This window comes from Dermacentor albipictus, chromosome 3, assembly GCF_038994185.2.
Source record: "Dermacentor albipictus isolate Rhodes 1998 colony chromosome 3, USDA_Dalb.pri_finalv2, whole genome shotgun sequence".
Taxonomy (NCBI): domain Eukaryota; kingdom Metazoa; phylum Arthropoda; class Arachnida; order Ixodida; family Ixodidae; genus Dermacentor; species Dermacentor albipictus.
This window is the reverse complement of record NC_091823.1, coordinates 92027007-92037396: the sequence shown is the minus strand read 5'-3', so window position 1 is coordinate 92037396 and position 10390 is coordinate 92027007. Positions and strand designations below refer to the sequence as shown.

Below are 10390 nucleotides of genomic sequence, written 5' to 3'. Positions count from 1 at the left end.
ACTTTCTCTGAATTTCTATAGATATGCTTTAGAAATCTTATTTATGAATGTGTTTTTGCATTTCCAGATACTACTGGCCTTGTTGGTTGGATAATGAGCCATAACATCAGCATGTGGCGGTCTCAAAGCAATAAAATGTCGTGATTGTATACGGTCTCGAATGTATGTTCAATGAGTGCGAGAACAAATGCAAATTTAGTCACATACCATGACATGTACTTTAATTATATCCGGGTATAGGAAGCTGGAAAAGAAAAAGCTCTATGAGTGTGACTACTCAGTGAGTGAGAAGCTATTTTGGGCTTCGCGTGTGGTTAATTTTAACCAGCCGGCCTCACCCTAACTTTTTGGAGGCGAGATATGGAGCTGCCGAGTGTGCACATAGGTTGAACTGCGCGAGTCCCTACAACAGTAGGTTACGTGCTCCAAAACATTTCGAAACGACATGGAAAGCCGAACAGGTGATTTCTGTAGGGTTCGCTGGAAATGAAAATTAGAGTCGGCTTATACACTGTAGTGAGAAAATTAAGAGTGAAAGAAAGCAGACTGAAGCAAGATGGCTGCTTGAGAAAAATAATGGCATTCTGGTAGTATACTGGGCCTCACATTAAAAAAAAAATTAACAGTTCTTGCGCTATAATTCTGCGTAAGAGACGGGTCCAGCCATTCGTGGTGTTGGACAAGTCATTAATCAAACGCGGCTGGCCACAGGCAAAAGCCACTTAGGATGAAAGTGTTTGTAAATTTCGCGCCTTGTTCAGACTTTCCGCTACCCGATTTCCTTGAGACCTTGTAAAATTACCTTTGGCTGATAAATAATAAAGCCCTGCTGCTAATAGGACGGCTATATTACTTAATTTCTTCTGTGCACAAGGAAGGTGTTGTGATATGCAACAGACCTGTATATTTCTATGCTGAGCATCTTTTTTTATAATTAGTCTTGCGTTCCCATTAAATCCCGTTAGCATTAGATGGGTATGAATTTGTGTCGACTCTGTGTCTTTCTTTAAGTGTACGTGTATATTTGCCAGTACACTGCCTTACATTTAGGCGCTCATGAATTGTACATGTTCAGGTGTGTTCGAAAAGAAACCGAGCTTTTGCTATTACACCTTTACTGCTTATGGTACAACATCTTAAGTGCTGTCCCCTTCACGGTAGTCCCCACTACTGGCAATGCACTCTTCTCATCTTTTATTCCATTTTTGTAAAGCCTCCTGAAACGCACTTTCTGGAATATTGCACAGGTCTCTTCTCGCACTATCCTGGATCTCCTGTATGGTTTGGAAACGATGGTCTTTCAAGGTAGTTTTCAGCTTGGGGAATAGAAATAAGTCTATTGGGGCTAGGTCCGGAGAATATGATGGGTGGGGCACAACAGGAGTGTGGTGTTTCGCTAAGTAGTTGCGGACAAGGAACGACGCGTGAGCCGGAGCATTCTCATGATGCAACGTTCAAGCCTGATTTTCCCACAATTCAGGCCTCTTACGGCGCACGGAATTTCTCAAATGTGCTAGAATTCCTTAGTAAACTTCTTTGTTGACCGTCTGACCATGTGGCAGAAATTCCTGATGGACAATGCCTTTGTAGTCAAAAAACACAATCATCACCACCTTCATGTTCGACCGACTCATGTGTGCTTTTTTTTTGGACGACGAGAACCTTTGGTCACCCGACTGCGATGACTGCACTTTCGTTTCAACATCATAGCCATAAACCCATGTCTCATCGCCAGTTACGATGTTCCTAAAGTTTTCATTGTCATTGGCAGCGGCAAGCTGTTCCTGGCTGATTTCAACAAGGGTCTGCTTCTGCTCGTCAGTCAACAAACGCGGCACGAATTTTGCACTGACACGATGCATCCCAAATTTGTCACTCCAAATTTCAAGAAATGACCCTACACTGATACCCACTTCATCAGCGACTTCTCGAACAGTCAAACGACGATTTCCACATGTCACAGTTTGAACTCTATCGACGTGGCCATCATCTGTGGATGTGGAAGCTCGTCCAGGCTTGGGATCGTCACCGACCGACAATCTTTGGTGTTCAAAACGTTTTAACCAATCCTAGCACTGTGAGCGACTCATGCAGTCCTCCCCGCATGCTTGGCTAAGCAACTGAAATGTCTCTGTGAAAGTTTTCCCAAGTTTGTAGCAGAACTTCACACACACACACACACACACGCTGTTCTTCCAGTTCCATCATTGTCACTTTGGCACCAACCCGAAGAACAGCTTGTTCATTTGCTCACTTCGGCGGCTGTAGCTCGCCAACTAACGGTCAGAGCAAAACGCGGCAACTGGCAGTTGTATAAACCTGTGCTACATGCGCTCAGTAGCCGCCGCGCGCTCCCTCTGCCGGTTGGCGCTATTGCAAAAGTTTGGCTTTTTCTTGAACACACCTTATTATATATGCACTAAGAAGAATGTTTACGTTGTTGTTTATTTAAATGTATATTAGAACCGAATGGCAATGTGAATAATTTCAATATATCCATTATTTGAATAGGGTGTGGGAGACAGAACCTTTGCAAAGCATATAACTCTTGTAATACTATCTACATCTAAGAAAGCGCTCATGAATCATTATGAAAGAACTAGACAAAGAGACCAATCATTTAAAGGAAGGTGTGCACATGAAAAAAGAACCCGGGTCGAAATTTCCCGCGTTATGGGGCGGATCCAGAACGAGAGGCCAATGGCAGCCATGGTGGACTGGCTCTCATTGACATCCCTGTAGCTTGGTATAAATTGGCGGTGGTTGTCCGAAAGACTAGGATTGTCTTGCTGCTTTTTTTTCTTGCTAAGAAGTAATTTCATCTTGCAAGTAGTTTTCTCTTGCATGAACCTGCCTTTGTAGGTTACAAGCGGCACTTGCAACCTTCAGCTGCTGCTATATATAACTAGTCCACTCTGTAGAAATGAAAGTCAAATGAACTCTCGTAGTCACATTCATGCCACGCTTTAATATCCCAATATCACATGCGGTAATCTGTTTCGTTTACATGTATGTTGTTCTCAGTCGGCTGCACATTCGAACCAACGGCTCCAATGCATTGGATGGTTCCAAAATACAGGCCATCGTTTCTACCGTAATCCGAGGATGCAAGTTTTGCCAAAATTTTGCAGCTCCTCGAAGCATCATGCGGCTCTGAAAAAGGTGCCAAGCTTTTTAATCACGCAACGCTATTGGATATGGCTGAATAAAATTTTTCAACTTAAAGGAACATTATTTTTCGTTCTCGCTTATGAAGAGACGAGGAAGAAGAGTTGCGTCAGCAGGTGGACCAGCCCATAAACTCTCAAAGAGCATAGCCACAGGGCGCAAACGTTCTGGTAACAAAAAAACAAAAATCAACTTCATATTCACCACAAGTGGAAGAAAAAGAGCATGACCAATGATTATAAGAAAACTATATTTTTGTTAATAAGCTACAAGAAAAGTCAGCCGAGATAGCTGATTGATGATGAATCACTTCCAGCGCACAAAAAGATAGAGACATACTGCAACTAAGTTCCTTAGAGAATTAAACGCGATCATCGGCCCTCAAGATGGCTGCCGCTTGTTGCGCCACCGGTGGGCACTAGAAGCACCGAGGTGTTGCATGGTCACATATGATGTAAACGAGCCCTTTTGCGATGCATTAAGACTGCATTTGGCTCACCAGCCATCACCCAGCGCTGACCTCTTTGAATGTAACCTTACGTTTAGCAAGTAGCACATGTACTTACACCCGTCAGCAAATGCATGTGGACCCCCAGGGTGGACAAAAAGCAACTGATTTTCATGCTAATTACCATGCATAAACTGATATATTCAAGTACACTAGAAAACCTCACAATGGCTAATTTTTAATTGAAGTCGTCAATCTTAAGTTACATTCACAGACAGAGCGGAAAATGGGCTTCATTGCACAATCCCTCGTCCGTGTGCCTTCGCTCACTGGGGTACGTGTGAGCCGAGTTAAATTAAAATAAAATATGATGATGTAATTGTCAAAGGCACAATATGTTTACTAGGTACAGAATTATGGGGAATCCGAGATTGTTTGGCCACCTGATATTCCTTAACACGCACTGGTTGTAGGGCCATGAGCTTATTTACATTTTGCCCCATTCAAATTCAGCCACCGCAGCGGCAAAAAGTTGAATCCGCGACTTCGTGCTTTCGAGTGCAACACCATAGCCACCCCATCGAGAGTTTCCTTCTTTCTTTCTCGTTCTCATTCTCCTTACGTTATTGACACGACAGCAAATTTAGCTCTTAGCAGTTGTTTTCTCCTTTAAAAATTCTCCTACTCAGATAATGAAAGCTTTCTTTTTGTTTTTGCTTTTTGCAAAGGGCAGCTCCTTGCATAATTACACGTATAAATCAAAAGAAAGAATGCCTCCTACGATCTCACGGAACACTCTCCCGCTACAGCCTACAATAATACAAGTAGTCACAGATATTTAAAGAAGAGATGAGGCCGCCAGAAGAAGGAACCAAGTGCGCAAGGGACCCACGTTTGGCCAATTTTACGGCAACTTAGCTTACTCGTCTCAAGCGAGTTATTTTTAACTATTTCTGTTTTCGTTTTCATATAGTTTTCAGTCGTGCAAGTCTGAGCGTCATATGATCGAGAAAGACGAGCTTTCCTGCTCAGTGATTTTCCTTTTGGAGAATGCGCCTAAGGCTTCACCTATAATACGTGTCGAGCCGGCGCCTCTGGCTTCTAGGCGAGAATCTTTCTTCATGGCGGTTGAATTGAAGCGAATTTCCTTTTCTTGCCGAAAGCAATTCCTGAAGGCGTAGTTGATGTCGCTTCCATATTAGAACTTCTACTGGTATGTCACTTTGGCTTTACCCTTGTGGCACTCGGAAAATATTGTGCAAGAATTTTTTTTTAAATTTCCGACGCAACAATTTTTTTTTGTTCTCCTGTCTGTTCTTGCATTTCTCTACTCAAGACATGAAGACACCGGCCCACCGCCAATCTCTCTGAGATATAGAGCAATAAAGCTTTTCCATTCCGTGCGCTACCACAAAACTTTAAGACCTCGAAGTCTTAACCGGCAGGCAGAAGTATTACAAAAAAGCGATGACAACTGTGTGTCAAGACTTTCTTTGAAGAGGCATTAAACCGTCTCTCACATTTTGCGACCTGTTTGATGCAGCATCCATGAAGTGCAGGGTTAACATTTATTCTTTCAGCTTCTTTTTAATGCTTTTATTTTGATCTCGCACGAGCGACTGCAACGAGCTCGACTTGCAAACTGAGCCGTTGGGTTGAGTCATACTGGTTTGTAAGAAAGTTTGAGAACGCGTGTTGTCTGTATTAGTTCCGATCACCTGGTTTCCGGTGCGCGTAAATTTTGACAGATGTAAAGGACATGATCGCTCTAAGCGCCACATGCTCTTACTCTGTTTTCTCAGTTATAGGTATGCAGTTCTCAGTCGGAAGCACATTCCAACCAACGGCCGCAACGCCTTGGATCTTTCCAAAATACAGGCCACCATTCGCACCGTAAACCGAGCATTCAAGGTATGCCAAAGCTTTTCCGCTCCTCGATACATCGTGTGGATCAATAAAAAAACTGAAAGCTTTTTAATTGCATACGCTATTGTATGTACCTGAACAAAATTTTTCTACTGAAAGGAACATTATTTTCCGTTCTGGCTTATGGAGAGACGAGGAAGAAAAGCTGCATGAGAAGCTGGACTAGCCCATAAACTCTCACAGTACGTAGGCGCTGTAAGCAAACGCTCATGGTAACAATAAAACAAAAACCAACTTTGTATTCACCACAAGTTGTTGAAATTTGAACATGAGCAATAAGCATAAGAAAAAATGTTTTTTATAAGCTACAAGAAAAGTCAGCCGAGATAGCTGGTTGACGATGAATCACTTCCAGCACACGACAACCAGACAAATACAGACGCACTACAAGTAAGCTGCTCAGCGAATTAAACAGAATCATCGACCCACAAGGCGGCTGACGCTTGTTTTGCCACCGGTGGACGCTAAAAGCACAGAAATGATACATGGTCGTATATGGTGTAAGCGAGGCCTTTTGCAATGCCTTCAGACTGCATTTGGCTCGCCAGCCGTCACCCAGAGCTAACCACTTTGAATGGATCCTTACAATTAGCGAGTACCGTATATACATGCATCATTAAGTAAAAGTGTGTGGACCCCCTGGTCAAAGAAAAAACTGATTTTCTGAATAATTAACATGCATAAACTAACGTTTACGAATGCAATGGAAAGCTCACAATGCTAAATTTTGGACTGCAGTCTTCAATTTTAAGTTATGTTTACAGACATAGGAAAAAATGTGCTTTATTGCACAATTACTGGTATGTGTACATTCGCTCGCTGGTGTACGTGTGCGCTTATTGAAATTAAAATAAAATCTGGCGATGTAAGTGCCAAAACCACAATATGATTAAGATGTACATATTAGTGGGGATACGAAATTGTTTGACCACCTGAGAGGCACTGGTTGTAGCGCCATGAACATATTTATATCTTGCCCTTATAAAATGCAGCCACCGAAGCGGAAAAAATTAAATCCGCGACTTTGTGCTTTGCAGCGCAGCACCATAGCCAACCCGGCTGCTTTGTTTCCCGTTCTCATTAGCCGTAGGTTATTCACATGATAGCAACTCTAGCTGTTATCAGTAGTGTTATTCTAAAGAAAAGTCCTCCTACTCACATAATAAAAGCCTTTTTTTTTGCAAAGGGCAACTTCTTGCCTAATTACACGAATAACTAAAAATGCCTCTTACTATCTCACAAAACACTATGCCACTACCGCCTACAATACTGCAAGCAGTAAGAGATTTATAGAAGAGATGAGCCCGCCAGAAGGAAACTAATGTGCAAGGGATTTACAGGAACTGAGCTTGCTCGTCAGAAGCACGATATTTTAAGCTATTTCTGTTTCGTTTTCTTATTTTCTTTCCACTTGTGAATGTCCGAGCTTCCTATGATCGAGAAAGACGAACTTTCATGCGCAGATATTTCCACTTTGCAAAATGCGCCGTGGTTCAACTATAATACCTGTCGAGCCGGCGCCCCTGGCATCTAGGCGCGAATGTTTCTTCGTGGAGGTTGAATCGGCGGCAATATTTTTTGCTTCCCGATAGCGATCCCTGAAGGCGTAGTTGAGCTCACTTCAATATTCGAGCTACTTCTGCTACATCACTTTAGCTTTAGCAATTTGGCAGTTGGGAAACAGTATATGCGATTTTGTTTGTATTTCCGGTGCAAGAACTTTTTTTTCGTTCTACTGTTTTCTTCTATTCCCTTTTGCGTGCGCTACCACAATACTCTCAGACCTCGATGTCTTGACAGGGAGATAGAACTATGAAAGGAAAAACGATGACAGCTGGGTGTCAGGACGTTCTTGGACGAGGAATTGAACGGTCTCCAACATTTTCAGCCCTTTTTGATGCAGTGTCCCCGAGGTGCTGGGTTACCATTTAGTCTTCAAGTTTTTTTGTGAAGCGAGTTCTTGGGTTGGACTCATTCTGGTTTGTAAGAAGGAGTGGGAACACTTGCTGTCTGCATTAGCTCGTATTGACCGGCATCCCGTGCGCGTAATTTTTTTAATGGATCTACCTTTCATGCTCACCATTAGCACCACATACGGGTTTCATCGGTTACGTGTTGTTGGTTGAACTTAGTCAATGTATCTCTCACTATTCCCGCTGCAGAGCTCCTTGAGGTACTACAGCTCTCAATTCTAATATATTACGGCGGAGCTGTTTATGGCTAGGGTTCCGTGGATTTTTCGTGTCCGTCAAGAAATCTCCGTGCGCAAAAACTGAGCTCCCAAATTTGATGCAAGCTCACTTGGTTCTATGCAAAAGCTTATACGTCTCATCACTTGGATACGCATCTTCAGTAGATTAGTTGTCAATAGGCACCAGTTTCAAGGTCAGTAGACTCTCAGGGACAAATTTTGAGGTGGATATTTTTGCTTGCTGACTTGGACATGATCCATTGCTTAACGGGGTATGTCTTACATGATGGACAAATTTCTCCTTAGGTAGTAATGGAATTGCTTGCGTATTTAATAAGAGAGGTGATGCGACAATGTGTATGCGCACATCTCATCACGATGACTGCCGATCAGTACAATAAATGTGTTCATACCTATGTGGAGGTACCTATGAGCCATTGCTTAAGGGGGCATGAGCCATTGATTGTCTTAAGTGACGGACGCATTTGGTATGAAAATGCTTACGTATTTATTAAGTGAGGTGATATGAAAATGTGTGTGCGTACCTATCATCACCATTAACACCGACCGGTATAGTAAATTTAGTTGCACCTTTGTTCAAAATTCTATGTCACCTACGGGTCATCTGCTAAACAGCTCCGCTGATCATCGACCTTCACAGAGTGGAATGGCTCATAATTTTATCGAGAATAACCATGATGTATGTTCTGTCGTAACATTTTAAATGTTCTTTTTTAATTATAGTGGCTTGGTAATTCTGAGGTGTAAGGTAACGATATCGATGAAGGCAGTTGTCGATTAAGGAGCACTGACGTGACAGTGAAATGAACTCTACCTACAGTTTCTTTTTGTTCACTATTCTGCGTGTTGTATTACGCAGTACTCTACGTGATAATGTTTTGTTGTTGACGTGAAGTTCCGCAAAAACACCTTCAGGTACTTTTAGTGGATAGCGCTATAATAAAAGACACAAAAAACGACGCTTGTAAAAAAATGTGACCAAATTCCAGCTTATGATGACGGTTGGCAGTAATGCGTTTAGCATCAAGTCAATATAGCGACACAACGTACAGCCACCGCAAAACTAATTATGTATGAGGAGTGAAATTTACTAAAGACGAGGGGAGGGGGAGCTGGGAGCCGAGATCTGCAGGAGGAGGCTAAGGTGGCGTCCAGCTGGCCGCAACCCATACCACCTAGTCCGCTAGCCCCCTATTTCCCACTTGCCTAAGAACACTCGGGGCCATCTTATGGCAACCCCGCGAATTCTGCACCTGGCCTTCCAAATTCATAGCTCGCCGGTGCGTGAGAACGCTGAGAAAGGCCTCATGCACCAGCCGGGCTTCACTCTCGGGCTTCTTTCTGGACACGGCACACCACGGAGGGGCGCGGCCGAGAAGTCCGTGCGTGGCATTGAAGACAAAAAGTGTGGCGTGTGGCGCACAGGTGCGGGAGAACACTGGCAATTATTTCCTCACTTGCAGCACACCTAGTGACACATACTCAGTCACTTAAGTTAGCAAGAGATTCATTGAAGATTAGCACATAACTAGCGCCGTCATGGCGCCGCTGACAAAACCGTTGGCAGGAACGACTTTCATTGGAAGAGCGGCGCATACCCAGCGCAATTGTGGTACAGCCTGCTAAAGGCATCGGGTTGCTGTACTTGAAGAACCAGCGTAACGTGCGTTTGGTTCCACCCGGGATCAATTAAACTTACAGGATTCTTTTTGTCATTGTAGAGTGGCACATACCCAGTGACTCATATTTTAGCCCCGCGACTATCGCCTTCAGAGCCGATGAAGAATAAGATGGGTCACAAGCATGTCGTGCGTGAGAAGAACACACTAGCGCGCTCTGCCTGGGCAGCCGTGATATCGGCCTCTCCCGAGATGCCACGGCACCATGGCTGGATGGTCCAAATCAACCGTGGCCATACCGGCTAGCTCTTCGCTCCGCTTCCTACAAAGTGGTGACACCGGATGCAAGCGGGCACAAATTGCTGACCGGGAAGACGGAGCCCAGCGGTGCGTCATCGCACCGACTCCACCAAGGCAAGAGTGACGTGCCCTCACGCGGCCCGGCAGACTGCCCACGGTTGTAAGCTGTCCGGGAATCCTACATCGGCATGCTGGATACTTGGTTCATCCAGCTGAGCAGCCACTTCCTTCTCAACAAGGTTGCAGGCTCCTGCTGGGTTCCAGGTTCCGGCTGCCACCATCGGCCCCGAAATCTACGAGGACTTGCGGGCAGCCGTCTTGGCTCACTACGTCACCTCCAGCAGTCAGTCTCCGCCAAGTGGCTCTCCTTCACAACAGCTCTCGCCATTTGAACCGTCGCGTCATTCCTGGCCGTGTCATCCCACATCGCCTGCGTTCACCCGTGCCCATCGACAACACGCCCCAGACCCAGCATCGAACCTCTTCTCGGTCCGTGAGCCTCCTCACCAACTAAAAGGTAGCTGTGCGACCACTCTTCCCAAGAAATTCTCTGGGCCAAACACAAGCAATTTCGTCTATTCTACGGCATGCCGCTCTCCTTCCTTGAAGAGCCAATACGCCTAAACTCTGCTTGCCGGGTTGCAACGCACAAGACAATGCGCGCCTTTTGCACATCTTTCGATCGTGCTTCGCACTAGAAAAGGCGCCCTGTAGCCC

The 10390-nt window shown here is 44.5% G+C and overlaps 1 protein-coding gene across 1 annotated transcript; it reads right to left on the bottom strand.

The window, feature by feature from the left end:
• Positions 1-1523: 1523 nt before the first annotated feature.
• Positions 1524-9954, bottom strand: LOC139057724 (histone-lysine N-methyltransferase SETMAR-like). The gene is made up of 2 exons (XM_070536471.1): positions 9830-9954; positions 1524-2040 (listed from the first exon to the last, which is right to left on the bottom strand). Exons 1-2 carry the CDS (start codon positions 9952-9954, stop codon positions 1524-1526), a joined length of 642 nt encoding a protein of 213 aa, XP_070392572.1.
• Between the last annotated feature and the right edge of the window lie 436 nt (positions 9955-10390).